The sequence below is a fragment of the Pogoniulus pusillus genome, chromosome 23 (genome assembly GCF_015220805.1).
Source record: "Pogoniulus pusillus isolate bPogPus1 chromosome 23, bPogPus1.pri, whole genome shotgun sequence".
In the NCBI taxonomy this organism is placed as follows: domain Eukaryota; kingdom Metazoa; phylum Chordata; class Aves; order Piciformes; family Lybiidae; genus Pogoniulus; species Pogoniulus pusillus.
The window spans coordinates 2,081,898-2,107,708 of record NC_087286.1 but is presented as its reverse complement, the minus strand read 5'-3'; the positions used below and the strand labels follow the sequence as shown (position 1 = coordinate 2,107,708).

Genomic DNA, 25,811 nt, shown 5'->3' with positions numbered 1-25,811 from the left:
CTTACATCCAGGCACAGACACATCCATACATCCAGGCACTGACACATCCACACATCCAGGTACAGACACATCCATACATCCAGGCACTGACACATCCATACATCCAGGCACAGACACATCCACACATCCAGGTACAGACACATCCTTACATCCAGGCACTGACACATCCACACATCCAGGTACAGACACATCCATACATCCAGGCACTGACACATCCATACATCCAGGTACAGACACATCCATACATCCAGGCACTGACACATCCACACATCCAGGTACAGACACATCCTTACATCCAGACACTGACACATCCTTACATCCAGGTACAGACACATCCTTACATCCAGACACTGACACATCCATACATCCAGGCACAGACACATCCATGCATCCAGGTACAGACACATCCATACATCCAGGTACAGACACATCCATGCATCCAGGTACAGACACATCCATACATCCAGGTACAGACACATCCACACATCCAGGCACTGACACATCCATGCATCCAGGCACTGACACATCCTTACATCCAGGTACAGACACATCCATACATCCAGGCACTGACACATCCACACATCCAGGTACAGACACATCCTTACATCCAGACACTGACACATCCTTACATCCAGGTACAGACACATCCTTACATCCAGACACTGACACATCCTTACATCCAGGTACAGACACATCCATGCATCCAGGTACAGACACATCCATACATCCAGGTACAGACACATCCATACATCCAGGCACTGACACATCCATGCATCCAGGCACTGACACATCCACACATCCAGGCACTGACACATCCATACATCCAGGCACTGACACATCCATACATCCAGGTACAGACACATCCATACATCCAGGCACTGACACATCCACACATCCAGGCACTGACACATCCATACATCCAGGCACAGACACATCCATACATCCAGGTACAGACACATCCATACATCCAGGCACTGACACATCCATACATCCAGGTACAGACACATCCATACATCCAGGCACTGACACATCCATACATCCAGGCACAGACACATCCATACATCCAGGCACTGACACATCCATACATCCAGGTACAGACACATCCATACATCCAAGCACTGACACATCCACACATCCAGGCACTGACACATCCATACATCCAGGTACAGACACATCCATACATCCAGGCACTGACACATCCATACATCCAGGCACTGACACATCCATACATCCAGGTACAGAGACATCCATACATCCAGGCACAGACACATCCACACATCCAGGCACTGACACATCCATGCATCCAGGCACTGACACATCCACACATCCAGGCACAGACACATCCTTACATCCAGGCACTGACACATCCATGCATCCAGGCACTGACACATCCACACATCTAGGCACAGACACATCCATGCATCCAGGCACTGACACATCCATACATCCAAGCACTGACACATCCATACATCCAGGCACTGACACATCCACACATCCAGGCACTGACACATCCATACATCCAGGCACTGACACATCCACACATCCAGGCACTGACACATCCATACATCCAGGCACTGACACATCCATACATCCAGGCACAGACACATCCATACATCCAGGCACTGACATATCCATACATCCAGGCACAGACACATCCACACATCCAGGCACAGACACATCCATACATCCAGGCACTGACATATCCTTACATCCAGGCACTGACACATCCACACATCCAGGCACAGACACATCCATACATCCAGGCACAGACACATCCTTACATCCAGGCACTGACACATCCATACATCCAGGCACAGACACATCCTTACATCCAGGCACAGACACATCCACACATCCAGGCACTGACACATCCACACATCCAGGCACTGACACATCCATACATCCAGGCACAGACACATCCATACATCCAGGCACTGACACATCCATACATCCAGGCACAGACACATCCTTACATCCAGGCACTGACACATCCTTACATCCAGGCACTGACACATCCATACATCCAGGCACTGACACATCCTTACATCCAGGCACAGACACATCCATACATCCAGGCACTGACACATCCTTACATCCAGGCACAGACACATCTCTCCATCCAGGCACACATCTCTCCATCCACTCACTGACACATCTCTCCATACAGGCACAGACACATCTCTCCATACAGACACACATCTCTCTATCCAGGCACTGACACATCTCTCCATCCAGGCACTGACACATTTCTCCACCCAGGCACTGACACATTTCTCCATCCAGGCACAGACACATCTCTCCATCCAGACACTTACACATCTCTCCATCCAGACACAGACACATCTCTCCACCCAGGCACAGACACATCTCTCCATCCAGCCACAGACACATCTCTCCATCCAGGCACAGACACATCTCTCCATCCAGGCACAGACACATCTCTCCATCCAGACACACATCTCTCCATCCAGGCACAGACACATCTCTCCATCCAGACACACATCTCTCCATCCAGGCACAGACACATCTCTCCATACAGACACACATCTCTCCATCCAGGCACAGACACATCTCTCCATACAGACACACATCTCTCCATCCACTCACACATCTCTCCATACAGGCACAGATACATCTCTCCATAGAGACACACATCTCTCCATCCAGGCACTTACACATCTCTCCATCCAGACACTGACACATCTCTCCATCCAGGCACAGACACATCTCTCCATCCAGACACTTACACATCTCTCCATCCAGACACACATCTCTCCATCCACTCACACATCTCTCCATCCAGACACTGACACATCTCTCCATCCAGGCACAGACACATCTCTCCATCCAGACACACATCTCTCCATCCACTCACACATCTCTCCATCCAGACACTGACACATCTCTCCATCCAGGCACAGACACATCTCTCCATCCAGACACTTACACATCTCTCCATCCAGACACAAATCTCTCCATCCACTCACACATCTCTCCATCCAGACACTGACACATCTCTCCATCCAGGCACAGACACATCTCTCCATCCAGACACTGACACATCTCTCCATCCAGGCACAGACACATCTCTCCACCCAGGCACAGACACATCTCTCCACCCAGGCACAGACACATCTCTCCATCCAGACACTTACACATCTCTCCATCCAGGCACTGACACATGTCCCCACCCAGGCACAGACACATCTCTCCATCCAGACACGCATCTCTCCATCCAGGCATAGACACATCTCTCCACCCAGGCACAGACACACCTCCACTATCCCTGCCATCTTTTGGGTGTCAGAACTTCCACTTTCAGTATGTCTACCACAAGCTATGGTCAGTGGCACAGAGTGTAGCTGGAGGCCTATATCCAATGTAGTCCCTCAGGGGTCAGTACTGGGGCCAGACTGCACAGTAGTCATAAATGACTTAGATAAGTGCACAGAGGGCACTGGCAGCAAGTTTGCTGCTGACATCACACTGAGAGCAGCGGCTGACATCCCCCAAACTATGCTGACATTCAGCCAGACCTGCACAGGCTGGAGAGACCAGCAGGGAGACATGGAATGAAATCCAACAAGGGCAAGGGTAGAGTCTGCATCTGGGAAAGAACAACCTCATGGACCAGGACAGGCTGGGGAGTGACCTGCTGGAGAGCAGCACAGAAGAGAGGGGCCTGGGGTTCTTGGGGGGCTCAGGGTGTCCATGAGCTAGCAATGTGCCCTTGTGGCCAAGAAGGCCAAGGACAGCTGGAGTGGACTAGAAGGGCTGTGGTGAGTAGGTCCAGAGAGGTTCCCATCCCCATTTTTCCACTGTGAAAGTGCTGGAGGCCTGAAGCAGGCTGCCCCTAGGGGCTGTGGAGTCTCCTTCTCTGCAGACTTTTCAACCCCACCTGGACATGTTCCTGTGTGCCCTGCCCTGGGTGATGCTGCTCTGGCAGGGGAATTGGACTGGATGATCTCTGGAGGTCTCTTCCAAGCCCTAACATTCTGTGATTCTGTGTGATCCCTTGAGCCAAAGAAAAGATGTTGATGTTCCCAAGGGTAAGACTCTCCACAGGATGAAACTGGTTGGGCTGCACTTATTGTTGTACAGGTTTTGTGTTTCCCTGTATCATTTTTGTGTGATAGCTGTCTTGTACACAGGGAAGTCTTTGAGGATGGGGAACAGATGATACACTCTTGGCTACTGCAGATATTTGTGTAGTGCACAAATCTGCACAGATTTTGGTGTTCACCTTGGGAAATTAATCATCAAGGTTCTCCTGGTTCCACAGCTGGGTGCCCCTCATCCATATTGCAAAATGCCAGCTCTATTCAAAAGAAGGGCAGAGAGGGTTGATAGCAGCCCTGAGGGAATAGCCTTGGGGGTGTTTGGGTGCTGAGCAGCTCCCCAGCAGCCAGCAGCACTCTCCTGCAGCCCAGCAGGCAGCTGAGTGCTGGCTGCAGCCAGAGCAGTGTGGGCAGCAGGGCAAGAGAGGGGATTCTGCCCCTAGGCTCTGCTCTGCTCAGACCTCACCTCCCATCCTGCCTCCAGTGCTGCTGTCCCCAGCATGGTGAGGACAGAGAACTGCTGGAGTGCCACAAAGATGGTCCAAGGGCTGGAGCAGCTCTGCTGAGGACAGGCTGAGGGAGCTGGGGGGGATGCAGCCTGGAGAAGACTCCAGGGGGGGATCTTAGAGCTGCCTTCCAATACCTAAAGAGATCCTACAGGAAGCTGCAGAGAGACTTTCCCTGAAGGTGTCTAGAGACAGGCCAAGGGGGAATGGTTTGAAGCTGAGGCAGAGCAGGGTTAGAGTGGAGCTGAGGAAGAAGTTCTTCAGTAGGAGGGTGGTGAGACTCTGGAACAGGTTACCCAGAGTGGTTATGGTTGCCTCCTCTGTGGAGGTGCTCAAGGCCAGGTTGGATGAGGTCTTGAGCAACCAAGTCGAGTTGAGAGGTGTCCCTGTCTGTGGCAGGGAGGTTGAGGCAGATATCTCTGAGGTCCCTTCCAACCCGAGCCAGCCTATGCAAACTGCAGCCAGCAGGACAGGCCACGACCAGCTCTGTGTGGAGCCCAGCTGGAAAGGAGCTTAAAAGCCTCTCCAGCGGCAGGATCTCTGCGTGGTGGGGGCGGCTGCTTTGCTCTGGGGGCAGGCTGCGGGGGCAGCGCAGAGCCGGGCAGGCTGCGGGAGCTCTGCTGGGCAGGCTGCGGGGGCAGCGCAGAGCCGGGCAGGCTGCGGGAGCTCTGCTGGGCAGGCTGCAGGAGCAGCGCAGAGCCGGGCAGGCTGCGGGAGCTCTGCTGGGCAGGCTGCGGGAGCAGCGCAGAGCCGGGCAGGCTGCGGGAGCTCTGCTGGGCAGGCTGCGGGGGCAGCGCAGAGCCGGGCAGGCTGCGGGAGCTCTGCTGGGCAGGCTGCGGGAGCAGCGCAGAGCCGGGCAGGCTGCGGGGGCAGCGCAGAGCCGGGCAGGCTGCGGGAGCTCTGCTGGGCAGGCTGCGGGGGCAGCGCAGAGCCGGGCAGGCTGCGGGAGCTCTGCTGGGCAGGCTGCAGGAGCAGCGCAGAGCCGGGCAGGCTGCGGGAGCTCTGCTGGGCAGGCTGCGGGAGCAGCGCAGAGCCGGGCAGGCTGCGGGAGCTCTGCTGGGCAGGCTGCGGGGGCAGCGCAGAGCCGGGCAGGCTGCGGGAGCTCTGCTGGGCAGGCTGCGGGAGCAGCGCAGAGCCGGGCAGGCTGCGGGAGCAGCGCAGAGCCGGGCAGGCTGCGGGAGCAGCGCAGAGCCGGGCAGGCTGCGGGAGCAGCACAGAGCCGGGCAGGCTGCGGGAGCTCTGCTGGGCAGGCTGCGGGAGCAGCGCAGAGCCGGGCAGGCTGCGGGAGCAGCGCAGAGCCGGGCAGGCTGCGGGAGCAGCGCAGAGCCGGGCAGGCTGCGGGAGCAGCGCAGAGCCGGGCAGGCTGCAGGAGCAGCACAGAGCCGGGCAGGCTGCGGGAGCTCTGCTGGGCAGGCTGCGGGGAGCAGCGCAGAGCCGGGCAGGCTGCGGGGGCAGCGCAGAGCCGGGCAGGCTGCGGGGGCAGCGCAGAGCCGGGCAGGCTGCGGGAGCAGCACAGAGCCGGGCAGGCTGCAGGAGCAGCGCAGAGCCGGGCAGGCTGCGGGAGCTCTGCTGGGCAGGCTGCAGGGGCAGCGCAGAGCCGGGCAGGCTGCGGGAGCAGCGTAGAGCCGGGCAGGCTGCGGGAGCTCTGCTGGGCAGGCTGCGGGAGCAGCGCAGAGCCGGGCAGGCTGCGGGGGCAGCGGCAGCACTCACCCAGGCTGGAGCGTGTGTTGGAGCGCTCGATGATGGCGTGCTTGCTGGGGTTGTTCAGCACCGAGCGCTTGGCCAGCGAGATGTCTGCTGTCACACGTGTGATGGAGATCCTGCAAGAGAGCGGGCAGCGGTCAGCGCTCGGCGGGGCCGGCAGGGAGCCGCTCGGCAGCGCAGCCTGCTCTGCACAGCCGCAGCCCAGGAGAACCGCGCCCGATGCTGCCGCAAGGGCTGCGGCACGGCACCCACCCTGCCTGCAAGGGCTGCGGCACGGCACCCACCCTGCCTGCAAGGGCTGCTATAGACACCCATCCTGCCTGCAAGGGCTGCTATAGACACCCACCCTGCCTGCAAGGGCTGCGGCACAGCACCCATCCTGCCTGCAAGGGCTGCTATAGACACCCACCCTGCCTGCAAGGGCTGCTATAGACACCCACCCCTGCCTGCAAGGGCTGCTATAGACACCCACCCTGCCTGCAAGGGCTGCTATAGACACCCACCCTGCCTGCAAAGGCTGCTATAGACACCCACCCTGCCTGCAAGGGCTGCTATAGACACCCACCCTGCCTGCAAGGGTAGCCTCAGGACACCCACCCCTGACTGCAAGGGCTGCGGCATGGCACCCACCCTGCCTGCAAGGGTGGCCTCAGGGCACCCATCCCTGCCTGCAAGGGTAGCCTCAGGACACCCACCCCTGACTGCAAGGGGACACCCAGCTCTGACCACAAGGGCTTCTGTAGGACACCCAGCTCTGACCACAAGGGCTGCTATGGACACCCAGCTCTGACCACAAGGGCAGCTATAGACATCCATCTCTGACCATAAGGGCTGCTGTGGGTACCCATCTCTCAGCACAGAGTCAGAGAGTCACAGTATCAGTTGGGAAAGACCTGCAAGCATTAAGTCCAACTGTAACCCAACTACCACAACCACTGAACTCTACCGTGAAGCACCACAGCTACAGCTTCTTCAACACCTCCTGGGGTGGGGACTCCACCACCTCCCTGGGCAGCCTGTCCCAACCCCTCACTACTCTTTTTCCTCATCTCCAACCTAACCCTCCCCTGGCACAACTCCAGCACAGTTGCTCTCATCCTACTGCTCCTTGGGGGCGAGGGGAGGCAGGATGCTGCAGACCTGCTTCCCAGGAGGCTGCAGGCCTGATGTTGTCAGACTCTGCACCACTATCCCCATATGAAGAGGCTCTTTTCTCCGTTCCCTAATTTTGATTAACTTGTTGAAAGGTACTGAGTGACAGCCTGGCTTACTTTAAACCATGGGTGTGAGACATAGAGGCACAAGCAAAGGCGAGGCTTAGCAGTGGAAACCTGTGCAGCCATGGAGCTCCTTAACTGCCTTGTTCAGGCTCCTAGCATCTGTGTTTGTTATTAACAGAGTGCATGAGTTACCTACAGGCTGTCCAGGGAGGTGATGGAGCCACAGCCCTGGAGATGTTCAAGGAGTGTGTAGATTCACAGACATTGCATTGGGTTGGAAGGGACCCTCAAAGCTCATCCTGTCTTCAGCATGAGGGTGGTGAGAGCCTGGCACAGGTTGCCCAGGGAGGTGGTGGAAGCCTTACTCCTGGAGGTGTTTAAGGCCAGGCTGGATGAGGCTCTGGACAGCCTGCTCTAGTGTGAAGTGTCCCTGCCCATGGCAGGGGAGTTGGAACTAGATGACCCTTGTGGTCCCTTCCAGCCCTGATGACCCTTGTGGTCCCTTCCAACCCTGATGACCCTTGTGGTCCCTTCCAGCCCTGACTGATTCTGTGATTCAGACTGCATTGGGCTGGAAGGGATCTTCAAAGGTGCCTGCAGGCAGCAGGGACACGTCCAACTACAGCAGGCTGCACGGGGATGCAGCAAGGTTGATCTTGATTGTCTCCAGAGATGGGACCTCAACCACAGCCCTGGGCAGTCTGTGCCTCATTGTGCAGAACTTCCTCCTGATGCTCAGCCTGCTCCAGTTCCAAGCCATTGCCCTCATCCTATCCCCACAGGCCCTTCTGAGCAGCCCCGACCCAGCCTGCCTGGAGGTCCCTTTCAAACACTGAAATTCAGCTCCAAGTTCTCTCTGTAGCCTTCTCTTCTCCAGGCTGAACAGCCTCAACTCTTTCAATCTGTCTTCACAGGAGAGGTGCTCCAGCCCCCTGATCATCTTTGTGGCCTCCTCTAGGTGTGGTGCTTCGGGATACAGTTTAGTGGCCATGGGAGCTGGTCATGGTTGGACTCAATGATCTGAAAGCTCTTTTCCCTCTGTGATGACTCTGATTCCATGACCTTCCAGAGAGCAGCAGCAGTGTGCTGGTCACCTGAAAGTAGGGGCTGTGACACAGAGAAGGATGCAAATGAACACTCTGGGATGAGTATCTGGCAGGCTCAGTTTTGGTTCCTGAGAAAAGATGAGCCAAGGAAGAAGTGGATCCTTGCAGCTGCTTGCACTGACCCGCTCCATGACCCTCTGCATATTCTTCCTCCTAGCAAAACACTTAACTGAGCTTGCTTTGCTTTGCAGGACCAAGATGCACCCTGTGGAGAAACTCCCTTCCAGGCTCTGGTCTAAAGAGGTTTAGGGGTCAGATTTTTCCAGTGCTGAGTTGAATCAGCACCAATGATATTCCCTTGCTCTTCCTTGTAGGATTTTGCTTGCAGCTGAAGAGGAGGAAATGGATTTGCTAAGAACAAGGAGGGCTCCTGTCCAGCAGGCAGAGTCAGATGCTCTTCATCTGACATGTACCCAAGTAGGTCACTTCCCAGTCAGCTCAACATGTGGATATGTTTATGTACAACCCTGCAAAACCTCACAAAGCCAGAGATGAAGAGGAGCAAACCCCAGCATTGTCTGCAGGATGCTGCCTGGTAACAGGGCTTTGGAGATGGAGGCGTCATTGAAGTGAAGCTAAAGAGGCAGCCAAAGGTTGGGATTTGTGGCACAGCTCCTCACAGATAATGCCATCAGTCTCCCAAACAAACCCAGCCTGGCACCTGGGCTGTTCATTAGTGATACTTATCTGCTAATTGATCAACACCACAACCTTCGACAGCTTTTTGTCTCGCTCTGATTGGTCTTCCTGAGGGGAGTAAGAAATCCTTTTTCCCCTGTCTACAGCCAGGAGGATGACTGGGGGATCAGAGCATCTCCCCTGCTATGAGAGACTGAGAGCCCTGGGGTTAGTCTGGAGAGGAGAAGGCTGAGAGGGTTCTGATCAATGTCTATCAGTACCTTGAGGGGTGGGGGTCAGTGGCTGGGGCCAAGCTCTTTTCGGTGCTCGGCAGCAATAAGCCAAGGAACAGCAGTTACAAACTGGAACACAGAAGGTTTCACCTCAGCATGAGGAGAAACTTCTCTCCAGTGAGGGTGCTGGACAGAGAGGTTGTGGAGTCTCCTTCTCTGCAGCCTTTCCAAGCCCACTTGGATGTGTTCCTGTGTGCCCTGCCCTGGGTGATGTTGCTTGGCAGGGGGGGCTGGACTGGATCACACCTGGAGGTCTCCTCCAGTCTCTCAGGTTCTGTGACTTTGTGATTCTGTCTTAGAGGCAGTGATGGTAGAGCAAGCAAAGCTGACTGCCCAGTCCAACCCAACTGTTTGCTCAGTGTGAGATCCCTGATGTGTTTAACATCATTTTCATTGGTTTCTGAGATACACAACAGCAGGAAGACCAAAGTCTGCTCCCAAAACAGAGGCTATGCACAGGAGCAACAGCAGGCACCAACACAGACTAGGGTTGTCCTGCTGGAAAGCAGATCCATGGAGAAAGACCTCGGAGTCCTGGTGCATATGAAGTTCTTCATGGGCAGCAATGTGCCCTTGTGGCCAAGAGGGCCAACGGCATCTGGGGTGCATCAGGAAGAGTGTGGCCAGCAGGGCTAGGGAGGGTCTCCTGCCCCTCTGCTCTGCCCTGCTGAGACCACAGCTGCAGTACTGTGCCCAGGTCTGGGCTCCACACTTCAAGAGAGGCAGGGACCTGCTGGAGAGAGTGCAGCAGAGAGCTGTGAGGATGATGAAGGGACTGGAACAGCTCTGCTGTGAAGAAAGGCTGAGAGCCCTGGGGCTGCTTAGGCTGGAGAGGAGAAGGCTGAGAGGGATCTGATCAATGTCTCTCAAGAGCTGAGGGCTGGGGGTCAGCATGAAGGTGCCAGGCTCTGGGTGGTGCTGCCCAGGGATAGGACAAGCAACAGCAGGTACAAGCTGGGAGCCAGGAGGTTCCAGCTCAGCATGAGGAGCAACTTGTTTGGTGTGAGGGTGCTGGAGGCCTGGAGCAGGCTGCCCAGAGAGGCTGTGGAGTCTCCTGCTCTGCAGACTTTCCAAGCTCACCTGGATGTATTCCTGTGTGACCTGAGTGAGGCTGCTCTGCCAGGGGAGGTTGGGCTGGATGATCTCTAGAGGTCCTCTCCACCCTCTGCCATGCTGTGATTCTATGATCTGACAACCCTGGCTAATGTAAAGAGGGACCAGAAAGTGGCCAGGTTTCAGCATCACCATTCTGACTGAGGCAGCTCAACCACTTAAACCACAGTGCCTGGTACTGTAAAGAGCTGAAGCTGTTGACAAGAGACATGGAGCTCCCCCTTAGAAGTCTGAGAGCACCAGGAGGGGCAGTGTTACTGCCACAGATGTTACAGGAAGCCTGCCTGCCTTCCTTCCTTCCTTCCTTCCTTCCTTCCTTCCTTCCTTCCTTCCTTCCTTCCTTCCTTCCTTCCTTCCTTCCTTCTTTCTTTCTTTCTCAGTCTGTCCCCTCGATCTCATCCCATCAGCAGAGGTGACTGTGGGCAGTACCACCACACGTGGGGGCTGCACCTGGATGTCTGGTCTAGAACTGCCTTTGGAGAGAGCTCCTCACTGCCATGCCCAGTGCCTAGAGGCTCCGATGCACCTCGGGCTGGACCTTGCCTAGCTTGCTGTGGGGGAGAGGTGGTCCCAGCACTCAGACCAAGACCCAGAGAACTGCAGCCTGTCTGCTGCTGAGTGCCACCAGACTTCAGCTAGGGTGGGCACTGTCCTCCTCCCACAGCAGACCTTTTGTGTCTTCCTTTCATCTAGCTCATCACTCCTACCAAACCAAGCCCCCATTTGGAGCCATCCAGAGTCTAACAACCATATACAGCAGGTAGTCTGAGTCAAAAAGCCCTCTTTTCAAGTTAGGTGCCACTACAAGGATCTAGAGCTGAGCAGGAGTGATGGCTCTCACCAGAGCACACCTGGGGGACTGCATCCAGCTCTGGTGTCCCTAGCACAAGAAGGACATGGGACTGTTGGAGCAGATCCAGAGGAGGCTACAAAGATGATCAGAGGGCTGGAGAACCTCCCCTGTGGGGACAGGCTGAGAGAATTGGAGTTGTTCATCGTGGAGAAGGCTCCAGGGCAACCTTAGAGCAGTCTTGCAGTACCTGAAGGTGTTCCAGCAGAGCAGGGGAGGGACTTTGGACAAGGGCTTGGAGTGACAGCACAAGGGACAATGGACTGAAGTTTCAGGGGGGCAGACTGAGACTGGAGATTAGGAAGTTGTTGTTTGCAGTGAGGGTGGTGAGACACTGGCACAGGTTGCCAAGAGGTCATGGATGCCCCCTCCCTGAAGGTGTTCATGGCCAGGCTGGATGTGCCTCTGGGCAACCCAATCTGTCCCTGCCCATGGCAGGGAGGGTTGGAACTGGATGATCTTTAAGGGCCCTTCCAAGCCAACCCACTCTGTGACCATGGATGTACAGGAAATCTACAGTGCTACAGGCTGGGGACAGAGTGGCTGAGAGCAGCCAGGCATGAGAGGGAGCTGGGGGTACTGGTGGATAGTAGCTGAATGTGAGCCAGCAGTGTGCCCAGGTGGGCAGCAGTGTGCCCAGGTGGGCAGCAGAGCCAATGGCATCCTGGGCTGGCTCAGGAGCAGTGTGGGCAGCAGGACAAGGGAGGTTCTTCTGCCCCTGTGCTCAGCACTGCTCAGGCCACACCTTGAGTGCTGTGTCCAGTTGTGGGACATCTCAAGAGAGATGCTGAGGTGCTGGAAGGTGTGGAGAGAAGGGCAGCAAGGCTGGGGAGGGGCCTGGAGCAGAGCCCTGTGAGGAGAGGCTGAGGGAGCTGGGGGTGTGCAGCCTGCAGCAGAGGAGGCTCAGGGCAGAGCTCATTGCTGTCTGCAGCTGCCTGCAGGGAGGCTGTAGCCAGGTGGGGTTGGGCTCTGCTGCCAGGCAAGCAGCAACAGAAGAAGGGGACACAGTCTCAAGTTGTGCCAGAGGAGGTCTAGGCTGGATGTTGTTAGGAAGTTGTTGTCAGAGAGAGTGATTGGCATTGGAATGGGCTGCCCAGGGAGGTGGTGGAGTCTCTGTGGCTGGAGGTGTTGAAGCCAAGCCTAGCTGGGGCACTTAGTGCCATGGTCTGGTTGGTTGGGCAGGGCTGGGTGCTAGGTTGGGCTGGATGAGCTTGGAGCTCTCTTCCAACCCGGTTGATTCTATGTTTCTATTCTATGATTCTATCTCCCATCCACACTTCCAGGCTGCCCAAGCAGTTAGCTGCCATTGCTTCCCCCGGGGCTGCAGACAGAGTGCAGGCATTCCCTAGAGGGCTGCCAGCCCTGAAGGAGGAGCTGAAGGAGGAGCTGAAGGAGCTGCACTGCGCAGTACTTACCGCCCTTCAAACCTGTGCTTCAGAAAGTCAAAGAGTGCTTTCTGCATCATGTCTGTTACCTGCAAGGGAGAACAAACAAACAGCTCATTAGGAACCAGAGAGGGAAAATCCTGAGGCTAGCCACAGCAACGTGCAACCAGGCTCCTGACTGAGCAGCAGGGCTGGGGTGGACTGATTGTGAATCTCAACTCCGAGGGGAGAGAGAAATAAGCAGCTGCCCAGTAGAGACTGCCTGCGCTTGTGCCTGCTGCTCACTCTGCCTCTGAATAGGAAGCGGGGGTGGGAGGGAGGGAAGGGAGGAGGGGGAGGAGGGGAGGGGGGAAGCGAGGAGGGGAATGGGGGAGGGGACGAGGGGAGAGGAGGGAGGGAAGGGAGAAAGGGGAGGGAAAGGAGAGAGAGAGGGAGGGAGACAAGGGAGAGAGGGGAGGGAAGGGAGAGAGAAAGGGGAGGAGAAAGGGGAGGGAGGGAAGGGAGAGAGGGGAGGCAGGAAGAGAGCAGAGGGGAGGGAGGGAGGGAGGGAAAGGAGAGAGGAGAGAAAGGGAGGGGAGAGAGGGAGGGAGGGAAGGGAGAGAGGGGAGGGAGGCAGGTAGGCAAACAGGAAGGAAGGCAAGAAGGAAGGCAGGAGGGAATAAAGGAAGGAAGGAGCGAAGGAGGGAGGGGAGGAGGGAAGAAAGGAAGGAGGAGAGGAAGGAAGAGAGGGAGGGAGGAAGGGAGGGAGGAAGGGAGGGAGGGAGGAAGGAAGGGAGGGAGGAAGGGAGGGAGGGAGGAAAGGAGGGAGGGAGGAAAGGAGGGAGGGAGAAAGGGAAGAATGGAGGAAGGAAGGAGGGAAAGAAGGAAGAAAGGAAGGGAGGAAGGAAAGAAGGGAGAGAGGGAGAGAGGGAGGGAGGGAGAAAGGGAGGGAGGGAGGGAGGGAGGGAGGGAGGGAGGAAGGAAGGAAGGAAGGAAGGAAGGAAGGAAGGAAGGAAGGAAGGAAGGAAGGAAGGAAGGAAGGAAGGAAGGAAGGAAGGAAGGAAGGGAGGGAGGGAGTAAGGGAGCGACACAGGACTTTGGGTCTCCGGCTAAGGGAAGGCGGTCCCCAGGCCCACTTACTTCGTATCCCTTGAGAGAAGGCCCCACCAGCACCACTGGCCGCATAGAAGGCACTACATCGTAGGGAGGGATGTGCTCTGTCTGCGAGAGAGAGAGCTGTCAGCACCCGGCCGCGGCCACACCGCGCCCCAGCGCCTCCCAGTTGCCAGTGGTGTCACCCACGCACCCAGCACGCATCCCTTCACTGCCCCCGCACTGGCTGTACCACACAAGCACTTCAGAGGCTCAAGGATTTTTTCCTTGACTTTTGGTTCTCCTCCTGGTGCTGCATCTGCCTCGAGTGGTCAGCAAAGTGCTGCTCTCCCGGAGGCTTCTGCGTGCCCCATTCCGTACCTCCTGACTGCTACACGGGAAAAGGGCAATTCCAGGAGGTAATGACTTGAGCTGATTGACTGGAGGGTTGGGACCAGCTGTTCCCCACCTGAGTTTGATGTAGGCAATTTAAGGAAAGGGACCAAATCCAACAGAAAGGGCTGGGAACAGCACAGCTCTGCCTTTGCTGAGCAGCTCTGCCCAGCTCTGGACCAAGCGCTGTGACACCACCGCAAACTCCCGTGGCAGCACTCAGAGTCTAACTTCAGCTCTTGAGTCTGCAACCCCCTTGCAAAGGAACCCAAAATAATGCCTGCTGAAGTCAGGACTTGTACAACATCTGAGTGACCAGAGCTTGGGATAGCAATGGTTCCACCTTGGGAAGTCCCTGCCGCCAGTCAGCAGGGATGCTGTCAGCAGGAGATGCATCAAAGCACTCGCTGGTGCATGGTTACAGGGTCAGAGCAAGTGCTGTCAATGCAGAGCTCAAAACACTGCCTGCTTCCAAAGGTGGCCCCAGCTTGTACACTGGTATCAACCCCACTTAAACTGGGGGCTCTCTCTGTAATGAATGGCACCGAGAGTGAGGCTTAGCAGCCAGAGCTTTTGGGTTGGGAGGGAGGGTTTAGTTTATCTGTGTCTTGGGAGGGGAGAAGGGGAAAAAAAACCCAAACGGATTGAAATGCAAATCCAGAAGCAGGCGAGTGAGGTGGAGAAAGGCGTGGCAGGTCTCCAGTGCCTCCAGAGTACAACTACATCAGCCAAGATCACAGCACAGGGGCATTGCTCCTTGTTTCAGTACTCAGCATATCCCAAGGCGCTCCACCAGAACACTGCCATCAGCGAGTACGTTCCCAAACACAGAGACACAGGGACAGAGAGCACAGCAGTGACAGCACAAAATGCTACACAAGCAGCAGTCCCAAGCAGTCTAAACCATGGCAACACACTTTGGTGAATGCTTTTGGGGTTTTTTGACAGCATGGATCTGATCTTTTGTTACCTGCAGCATCCCCAGATAATTAAGTGCACCAGTGCCCAAGGCATCCTTAGTGTGGGAAGTGCATTGACTGGACACAAGGCAGGATGTGAGCCTGCACAGGTGGAAGCTGCAGACTCCTGCAGTCAGGCTGTGCCAAGTGTCCCAGAGCAGCCCTCCACTAATTCACCATCTGAGAAGCCTCTTAGAGCCCAAGAAAATTCAGTGCAGATGTGTTAAGTGCTGAGAGCTGGAGCGTCCTGGTGCAACAGATCTTAGTCTTCATGTGGCTGACTCAACCCAAAGTGCTCAGGCTGAAGTTAAGCAGCTCTTACATAACGAGGGGAAGCACTGAGAGGAGTTGAGCTGAGGGAGAATGAGGTATTTTTAAACTCTCTTCTGGCCAAACAAGAGGTTTTTTGTGGTTCTCTCTAATCTTCACAGCTTAAAGCAACGAAGCTGTCAGCAGAAAACGGAGTGGAAGGTACCTCACTGGGTTTTAAGCTCTCTATTAGACTTAAGTTGAAGGAGAATAGGTTTAAATTAGATCTTAGGAAGAAATTCTGTACTAGGAGGCTGGAAAGACTCTGGAATGGATTGTCCAGAGAGGCTGTGGATGTCCCCTCCCTGGAGATGCTCAAGGCCAGGTCTGGATGGGACCTTGAGTAACTTGGGCTAGTTGAGAGGTGTCCCTGCCCATGGCAGGGAGGTTGGGTTAGATGATCTCTAAGGTCTCTTCCAGCCTAGGCCATTCTATGATTCTATGATAATGGAACAATTAAAGGTCTTTAATTCTGCTCTGCTGAGCCCCCACCTCAAGTAGTTCTGCTGTCCCCAGCAGAAGGACACAGAGCTGCTGGAGTGAGACCAGAGGAGGCCACAAAGACAATCCAAGGGCTGGAGCAGCTCTGCTGTGAGGACAGGCTGAGGGAGCTGGGGGCGATGCAGCCTGGAGAAGACTCCAGGGGGACCTTAGAGCTGCCTGCTAATACCTGAAGAGATCCTACAGGAAGGCTGCAGAGACTTTCCCTGAGGGTGTCTAGAGACAGGCCAAGGGGGAATGGTTTGAAGCTGAGGCAGAGCAGGGTTAGAGTGGAGCTGAGGAAGAAGTTCTTCAGTAGGAGGGTGGTGAGACTCTGGAACAGGTCAGCCAGAGTGGTTGTGGATGTCCTCTCCCTGGAAGTGTTCGAGGCCAGGCTGGAAGAAGCTCTGAGGAGCCAGGTCTAGTTGAGAGGTGTCCCTGCCCATGGCAGGGAGGTTACAGTGGATGATCTCTGAGGTCCCTCCCAACCTGAGCCATTCCATGGCTCTGATCTTGCCTAAGGGAGTGGCCCTCAGCTATCCACCTTTCACCTGCACAGTCAACTTGAAATACAGACTCAGAATAGAAACCAGGATATTCTGCCCATATGGCTCCTGCCCAGCAGTGTGACTACTCGATTATTATGGGATGCCCACACAGCATTTACTGTGAATGTCATCAGTACAAAGCCCACTCTAGCTACCAAATGGCTGTGAGCTGGAAAGGAGGAGGCACCACAGAACGGAGTGCAGCCACCATCCAGGGGCAGGGTGGTTCATCTAGAAGCTGCACCTTTGACAGATGCTTATGCAGGAAGCACCCAGTGCATGCCAACAGGCATCCTCCTTTCTTAGCACTGGCATCTGGGTATGAGACAGCAAGAAGTCACTCAGCAGACCCCACTGCTGATTTTGATAGTGGGACTGTGCATGGTGAGGCACTTATCAGACCCTACCACAGCTAATGCTGGTGACTTTGGAAGTATCCAGTAATTTTGAAGAGAGTTCAAGAGAAAATAAGAGAGAGATTGAAAAGTTACTAAACATGAGAGCATCCACAGCAGCAGCAACAGCACCACTTGGCACTGCTGACAAGCACTGCAGTGCTCTGTTGTCACCTGTAGATTTAAGTGAATGGCTAAACCAAGGCAGAGAATCAGAGAATTGTCAGGGCTGAGAAGGGACCTCAAGGATCATCCAGTGCCAATCCCCCTGCCATGGGCAGGGACACCTCACACTAGATCAGGCTGTCCAGAGCCTCATCCAGCCTGGCCTTAAACACCTCCAGCGATGAGCCCTCCACCACCTCCCTGGGCAGCCTGTGCCAGGGTCTCAGCACCCTCATGGGGAAGAACTTCTTCCTAACATCCAATCTGAATCTCCCCACTTCTAGTTTTGCTCCATTCCCCCCAGTCCTATCACTACCTGACAGCACAAAAAGTCCCTCCCCAGCTTTCTTGTGGCCCCCTTCACATACATCAAGGCCACAACAAGGTCTTCTCGGAGCCTTCTCCTCTCCAGACTGAACAGCCCCAAATGAAGCTATGAAGACTAAAGCTTCCAAAGCAAAAGGACAGAAGTGTGGTATGGCCCTGCAGAGTTGCTGCTGCTTCCTAAAGCCTGGAAAATTGATTCCAGCAGAGCTGCTGGAAATGGATTGCAGCTTGCTGTAGCAGCAATTGCATAATGCTGCAGTTATCTGGGTTATCTGTGGAGAGACAGTGGCTCTCCTGGGATCTACCAGTACCAGCTCAGCTACTCAGAGCTCTGCCTGAGGAATGGCAACAACATTTGGCTGATAATTTATACATGACAACAGGAAAACAGGCTCCAAGGAAACTGTCAAAATAAGCCTGCAGCTTGCTGGTCTTGTTCACCTGCCTGGTGAGCTGAAATACTGACTAAATAAAAAGCCAATAGGTTGGGCTGGTTGGTTGCTCAGTACAGCCTGAGAGGCTGATTAGATTCCAACCATTTCAGTAGGCTGACCCACAAGGGGGAAAAAAGCCTTGAGAAGGATGAGGGCTAGAATCACACAGAATTAAGCAGGCTGGAAAAGACCTCTGAGATCACTGAGCCCAACCTATCAGTTAACACTTGCTAATTAACTAACCCATGGCACTAAGGGCCTCACTCAGCCTCCTCTTAAACACCTCCAGGGATGGTGAAGGAATGCCTGCATTGGAAGGCCTTTCTCAGTGTGTCCTAGTGGCCATCAAAGGGGTCAGTACTGCAGCAGAGCTTCAAGGGCCCACTGAAAGAGGCACTGGAACAGGCTGCCTGGAAAAGCTGCGGATGTCCCCTCCCTGGAGGTGTCCAAGGTCAGGTTGCCTTGAGCAAGGTGGTCCAGTAGGAGGTGTCCCTGCCCATGGTGGGGGGGCCTCAAACTAGATGATCTTGAAGGTCTCTTCCAATCCAACCCATTCTATAGTACTATGGACATGGGACTCTGTTTTCTTGTACTGAACCCAACAGCTTGATACCTTTATTCCTTAACTCCACAACAGCTGCCTTGTGTTGTCTGGAGAGGAGAAGGCTGGGAGGGATCTGATCAATGTTTCTCACAGCTGAGGGGTGGGGGTCAGGATGTGAGACCACAGCTGCAGTACTGTGCCCACGTCTGGGCTCCACATTTCAAGAGAGGCAGGGAGCTGCTGGAGAGAGTCCAGCAGAGAGCTGTGAGGATGCTGAAGGGACTGGAACAGCTCTGCTGTGAAGAAAGGCTGAGAGGCCTGGGGCTGCTTAGGCTGGAGAGGAGAAGGCTGAGAGGGATCTGATCAATGTCTCTCAAGAGCTGAGGAGTGGGGGTCAGGATGAAGGTGCCAGGCTCTGGGTGGTGCTGCCCAGGGACAGGACAAGCAACAACAGGTACAAGCTGGGACCCAGGAGGTTCCAGCTCACAACGAGGAGGAACTTGTTTGGTGTGAGGGTGCTGGAGCCTGGAGCAGGCTGCCCAGAGAGGCTGTGGAGTCTCCTGCTCTGGAGCCTTTCCAAGCCCACCTGGCTGTGTTGCTGTGTGCCCAGCCCTGGGTGATGCTGCTGTGGCAGGAGGATTGGACTGGATGACCTCTGCAGGTCCCTTCCACCCCCTACCACTGTGTGCCCGAGCGGTTGTACGCCTCTAGAAGCGCTAAGCTGGGGCAGTGCTGCAGAGGGTGCCAGTGGCAGGAGGAACACAAGGAGGTGCCGACAGGAACTTACCGATTTCTGCTTCTGCTTAGCTACAGCAGCATGGAAAAGAAACAAAGAACAACAAAAGCATGCATGTTATTGGCTGCTCAGGGGACGCAGACACTCAACAGGACTGGAGATGTGACGCAGTGCAGGTGAGCAGGTGGACAGATGGGAGCTTGGAAGTCGGTGTTACCTTCTTAAAGAAGGGCATTCTTTTCTCTTTGGAGTGGGGTGATGTGACACTGTTTGCACTGGGTTTGGGGGAGCGATGGTTTGCTGGCATATCATTTTCTTCTGCATCTAAGCCAGTGGCATCTATGTCTATAGCTATATACAGACAAACAAGTCAGAATTATCAGCTGACAGGGGAAAGGAAAGATAGGTTAAAATAATAATAATTAATACTAATAATAATACCAATAAAGGAAATCACAGGTGATGAGAAAACAAAACAACCAACCCCAAAACTGTCCTGAGTCATAAGTAAATAAAGCAACATGTAAAAATCAACCATGAGTACCATAAGACAGAGGGGGAAGTGTCAAGGTGCAGCACATTAGGATTAGAAGGCAGAAGGCAATCTTTAACAGCTACTAAAAGGTTTTCCTCTGATCCTCTTTTAGGTGGCTGCATCAGACACACCCAGAATCACCCTTGCAGAACAGAGCAATGGCCAAGTCTGTGCTTGTAAACAACAGGACCTGGCCACCATCTGAATTACCTGACAGCAGTGGACACTCACTCAAACCAGGCATCATCAGCTGCCAGCTGAAGTGTTTGGGTAGGAAATTACAGAAGGGAAATCAATTGTGGAGCAAAAATCAGCCCCAGCTACGTTTATCCCAGGCTGGGCTGCAAGCAGCATTTGAACCATTCCAAATCATTAGATACATTTATTAGGAAAAGATTAAACCAGACCTACTGACAGTGAAAACTAAACAGAATGGGTGGCAGGGCAGAGGAGACTGATCCCAGCTTGTCTCAGCGACCTGGATCCTGTTGTGAGAAGCAAGGAAGCAGGCAGGGCAAAAGGGAAGTGAACACAGTAAACCACTGCTGCTCAGCCTCCACCCCAACACGATGGGCAGCACAGAATATTGACTCTCTTTACCAAGGAATTAACAACAGCACAGGCAAGAACTCCTCCTGGGTGCAGGCAGCAACAGCTTCTCAGAATGCACAGCCCTGCAACCCTGCATGGGGAGTCCATGGGCTGCAAGCAAAGCCCAACCCACAACCAACCCAAAGCCTGTTTGCAAGGACTGATGCTCACCTTAAATAGGACAGCCACATTTCTCCTCAGAAAGCCAGCATGTGCACAGAAGTGACCCACACATGTGCTGGGCAACAGCACCCCTGGGTGTAATGCCCTCCCCCACCTCCTGCCACGGCCTGCTGCCACATGCTGGGCTTGCTGTGTCTGCCTGTTGGGCTGAACCTAACCCTGAAGAGAAGTGTAAGCAGCAAACTAGGATGGAAGCAGCTTGGTGACCTTTCAGCTGCCTGATGAGTGAGCCATCCCCCACCACAGCACCATGGACCACTCACTTGTGCCACACATCAGTATTCCTGAGCCCAGCATCAGTAAGTCTGCAGATGCCACCAACCTAGGAGCAGCTGTGGAGATGTTGGAGGGTAGGAGAGCCCTGCAGAGGGACCTGGCCAGGCTGCATGGGTGAGCAGAGGCCAATGGGAGGAGATTGAACAAGGCCAAGTGCAGGGTTCTGCACTTTGGCCACAACAACCCCAAGCAGTGCCACAGGCTGGGGCCAGAGTGGCTGAGAGCAGCCAGGCAGAGAGGGAGCTGGGGGTGCTGGGAGAGAGGAGCTGAAGATGAAGCAGCAGTGCCCAGGTGGGCAGCAGAGCCAATGGCATCCTGGGCTGGCTCAGGAGCAGTGTGGGCAGCAGGACAAGGGAGGTTCTTGTGCCCCTGTGCTCAGCACTGCTCAGGCCACCCCTGGAGTGCTGTGTCCAGTTCTGGGCTCCTCAATTCAAGAGAGATGTTGAGGTGCTGGAAGGTGTTGAGAGAAGGGCAGCAAGGCTGGAGAGGGGCCTGGAGCAGAGCCCTGTGAGGAGAGGCTGAGGGAGCTGGGGGTGTGCAGCCTGCAGCAGAGGAGGCTCAGGGCAGAGCTCATTGCTGTCTGCAGCTCCCTGCAGGGAGGCTGTAGCCAGGTGGGGTTGGGCTCTGCTGCCAGGCAGCCAGCAACAGAAGAAGGGGACAGAGTCTCAAGCTGTGCCAGGGGATGTCTAGGATGGGTGTTAGGAGGAAGTTGTTATCAGAGAGAGTGATTGGCATTGGAATGGGCTGCCCAGGGAGGTGGAGGAGTCTCTGTGGCTGGAGGTGTTGAAGCCAAGCCTGGCTGGGGCACTTAGTGCCATGGTCTGGTTGCTTGGGCAGGGCTGGGTGCTAGGTTGGGCTGGCTGAGCTTGGAGCTCTCTTCCAACCTGCTTGATTCTATGGTTCTGTTCTATGATTCCATGATTCCTGCTAGGCCAGCTGCTGATTTAAGAGATGCTTGGGCCACCATCTCTTCTGCTGGGGGTGAAGTCTGTCTGCCCCTTTCAATTGTTCACAGACCTCATACCACGATGCTTGGCAGTTCCTGAGTTAGAGAGCTGTGCCTTGCCAGGCAAGCCTGCAAGTGGATCTGTGCTCTGCTTCTATACTCCTGCTCCTAAAAACAGCCCTGGGAACCACGTCACATTTTCTCCTCTAGCAGCACTGTTCCTTCATCCCCTTCACAAGTATAAAAAGAAGTTATTATCTTCTCTTGAACCCAGGCCAGTTCCTATAAATCACTCATAATAAGGGATATCAAAACTCCTTCAGTTCCATCTGCAGCTAAAATAGTCAGGAAAGAAAACTCAGAGTTGTTAAGCTTTTCATGTAAAGAAGCAATGCAGCATCTTCCTCTTCTGTTCCCAGCCTTCAGCTCATGCAGTGTCTCCCACGAGAGCTCCTTTGCTGCTCTGCAGTTGTGCCCAAGTCATTTTCACCACTGCCCTCACGCTGCTTGGTGGCTCAGGACATCCTTCTCTCAGTGCTGGGCAGCTATGGGTTTGATGGGTGGAGTGTCCTGTGGATATGGAATGAGCTGGATGATGGTATCCAAAGGGCAGTCATCAATGGCTTCGTCTCCAGATGGAGACAGGTGAGAAGTGCTGTCCCTCAAGGGTCTGTACAGGGACCAGAGCTGTTCAGTACCTTCACCAACAACATCAACAGCAAAACTGAGGCACCTTCAGCAAGGCTGCAGGTGGTAGCAAGCTGAGTGGTGTGGCTGGTAAGTCTCAAGGACAGGATGGGTCCATGCAGAGGCTGCAGAGGTGGCTGAGGAGAATCTCATGAGGTTCAGGGAGGCAAAGTGCAAGGTCAGGGCAACCTTCGGTATCAATCCAGACTGGAGGATGATGAGATGGAGAGCAGCCCTGCAGAGAAGGCCTAGGGGGCATTGAGGGGGGAGAAGCTGGACAGGAGCCAGCAATGGGCACTGGCAGCACAGAAGGCCAAGGGCAGCCTGGGCTGCATCCAGAGCAGTGTGGGCAGAGATGGAGAGAGGAGATCCTGCCCCTCTGCTCTGCTCTGCTGAGACTTCACCTGCAGGGCTGGGGCCAGCTCAGGGACCTCCAACACAAGAAGGACATGGAGCTGATGGAGAGGGTTCAGAGGAAGCCACAAAGATGATCAGAGGGCTGGAAAACCTCTGCTATGGGAACAGGCTGGAAGAGCTGAGGCTGTGCAGCCTGGAGAAGAGAAGGCTCCAGGGGGACCTCAGAGCTGCATTTCAGTATCTGAAGAGGAGCTCCAGGCAGGCTGGGGAGGGACTGTTCAGAAGGGATAGGGTAAGGGCAATGGTTTGGAAGTGGAGCAGGGCAGGGTTAGGTTGGACATCAGGAGGAAGTTCTGCACAGTGAGGGTGGTGAGACCCTGGCACAGGCTGCCCAGGGCTGTGGTTTTGGTCTCATCCCTGGAGTCATCCAAGCTCAGCCTTGCTGTGTCCCTGTGCAGCCTGCTCTGGCTGGAGGTGTCCCTGCTGCCTGCCACAAGATGACCTTTGAGGGTCCCTTCCAAGCTGATGCAATCTGTGGTGGTGTGGATCGATCAGCAGATCAATAGCACATGGATGATTTCAGTGCCTGTGAGCCTCCTTTTCAGTTGGTTTGCACTGACTCTCTGGCTTCTTTGTGTGTGTGGGGGGTTGTTTTTGTGGCACTAGTTTAAGCTGGGGAAAAAAAAAACACCCATCCCTGACTCTAAAGGAAAACAATGAAATGATCTGAATTAATTGGACTGAGTTCAAATCCCTTCAACTCACTACATACTTTCTGCAGTGGTCATTTATTGTACTTTTAAGAAGAGGGAGCCTGAGAATAATGATGGAAGTGTACTCCAAAGTCACTTTAGTTCTTGTCTTAGCCAAAATCCCTTTCACTTCTCCTTGAGATGCTTTGAGAAGAAAACCCCAGTACTGCAGGTGGCAGATCTGAGGCTCACACATTGAGCTGATGTCCACTCTGCATTTCCTATGGAACTGAAGAAAACAAATTGGCAGATTTCCCCTCCAGAAAGCCCTGTTTGTGCAAAGAGGTCTGAAGACAGCACTGGAACCACAGAAGCTACCCTAAGGATCTCAGCTCTGCTCTCATGGCTGAAGTCTCTGCAGCCTTGTGGAGCGCTCACAGCTGCTGCCCTCCAAGTGCCTTTAGGATAGAGAATGAAGTGACAGCATTCCAGATGCTCTAACCAGGCTCTGCAGAAGGACCTGCACAGGCTGGGCTGATGGGCTGAGGCCAAGTGTATGAGATTCAACAAGGCCAAGTGCTGGGTCCTGCACTTGGGGCACAATGACCCCAGCAACACGCCAGGCTTGGGGCACAGCGGTTGGAAACTGCCCAGCAGAGAAACGCCTGGGGGGGCTGACTGACAGCAGGCTGAAGGTGGGGCAGCATGTCCCCAGGTAGCCAAAAGGCCACCAGGACCCTGGCCTGGGGCAGCAATGGTGTGGCCAGCAGGAGCAGGGCAGGGATTGTCCTCCTGGGCTCAGCACTGGAGAGGCCACACCTTGAGTCCTGGGTGCAGTTATAGGCTGGATGTTAGGAAGAAGTTCTTCACAGAGAGTGATTTCCCATTGGAATGGGCTGCCCAGGGAGGTGGTGGAGGCACTGTCCCTGGGGGTCTTCAAGAAAAGACTGGATGAGGCACTTAGTGCCATGGTCTAGTTGATTGGTTAGGGCTGGGTGCTAGGTTGGACTGGATGATCTTGGAGGTCTCTTCCAACCTGGCTGATTCTATGATTCTATGAGGAGCTGCAGCAGGTCCAGGGAGGGGCAAGAGAGCTGGGGAAGGGTCTGGAGAACAGGGCTGGGGAGGAGCAGCTGAGGGAGCTGGGGGTGTTTGGTGTAGAGAAGAGGAGGCTGAGGAGAGGCCTCATTGCTCTCTGCAGCTACCTAAGAGGAGGTTGGGGCCAGGTGGGGGCTGGGCTCTAATCCCTAGTAACAAGTGACAGGATGACAGCAAATGGCCTCAAGTTGCCCCAGGGGAGGTTTAGTTTGGATCTTAGAAGAAACTTCTTCCCTGAAAGGGTTCTCAAAGCCTGGCAGAGGCTGCCCAGGGAGGTGTCTGAATGCCCACCCCTGGGGGTGTTGCCACGAGGCAGAGCTGTGGTGCTGAGGGCCATGGCTTAGCCCCAGCCTTGGCAGAGCCAGAGAATGGTTGGGCTGGCTGAGCTTCAAGAGCTTTTCCAGCCACAGTGCTTCTGTGATTCCAGGGAAAAGCCCTCCTAGGCCCATGGGCAGTTTTACTGCCAGAATGAAGTTGTTGAACTTAAGTCAATGTGACAGCTTGAAGAGATGTTGAGCTGCTGGAAGGTGTTTGGAGAAGGGCAGCAAGGCTGGGGAGGGGCCTGGAGCACAGCCCTGTGAGGAGAGGCTGAGGGAGCTGGGGGTGTGCAGCCTGCAGCAGAGGAGGCTCAGGGCAGAGCTCATTGCTGTCTGCAGCTGCCTGCAGGGAGGCTGTAGCCAGGTGGGGTTGGGCTCTGCTGCCAGGCACCCAGCAACAGAAGAAGGGGACACAGCCTCAAGCTGTGCCAGGGCAGGTCTAGGCTGGATGTCAGGAGGAAGTTGTTGTCATAGAGAGTGATTGGCATTGGAATGGGCTGCCCAGGGAGGTGGTGGAGTCTCTGTGGCTGGAGGTGTTGAAGCCAAGCCTGGCTGGGGCACTTAGTGCCATGGTCTGGTTGTTTGGGCAGGGCTGGGTGCTGGGCTGGACTGGCTGAGCTTGGAGGTCTCTTCCAACCTGCTTGGTTCTATGACTCTATGAAAGGCACTATAAAACAAGACCTTAATGTGCATTCTAGAGCCTTGTGATGGACACCTGCTGGGAAACTACAAATACAACACAGGAGGGAGGACACTTGAACTCTTCTAACCAGATGCAATCACCTTGGAGTAGGCAGGCACAAGCAAATCCCTGGTTTCATAAAAGAGACCTATTTTGCAATTAATTGGATGAAACAAAGCCACTATCATAACTTGATGGAATTCTCCTGCCTCTCTCTTCATGCACACAGAAAT

General features: G+C 54.8%; 1 protein-coding gene across 5 annotated transcripts in view; it reads right to left on the bottom strand.

Annotated features, from left to right (window-relative positions):
• Positions 1-25,811, bottom strand: part of CACNB2 (calcium voltage-gated channel auxiliary subunit beta 2) — a 345,847-nt gene that overhangs the window by 32,891 nt on the left and 287,145 nt on the right. For 3 of the 5 annotated variants that reach the window (XM_064162343.1, XM_064162347.1, XM_064162346.1), the window contains 4 exons: positions 19,432-19,565; positions 13,973-14,053; positions 12,884-12,942; positions 6,275-6,384 (listed from right to left, as the gene is read on the bottom strand). In XM_064162343.1, coding sequence (XP_064018413.1) covers positions 6,275-6,384; positions 12,884-12,942; positions 13,973-14,053; positions 19,432-19,565 — 384 coding nt within the window. Of the gene's footprint in view, positions 1-6,274; positions 6,385-12,883; positions 12,943-13,972; positions 14,054-19,265; positions 19,286-19,431; positions 19,566-25,811 lie in introns of all 5 variants that reach the window. The other 2 variants (XM_064162344.1, XM_064162348.1) reach the window with 1 other exon arrangement.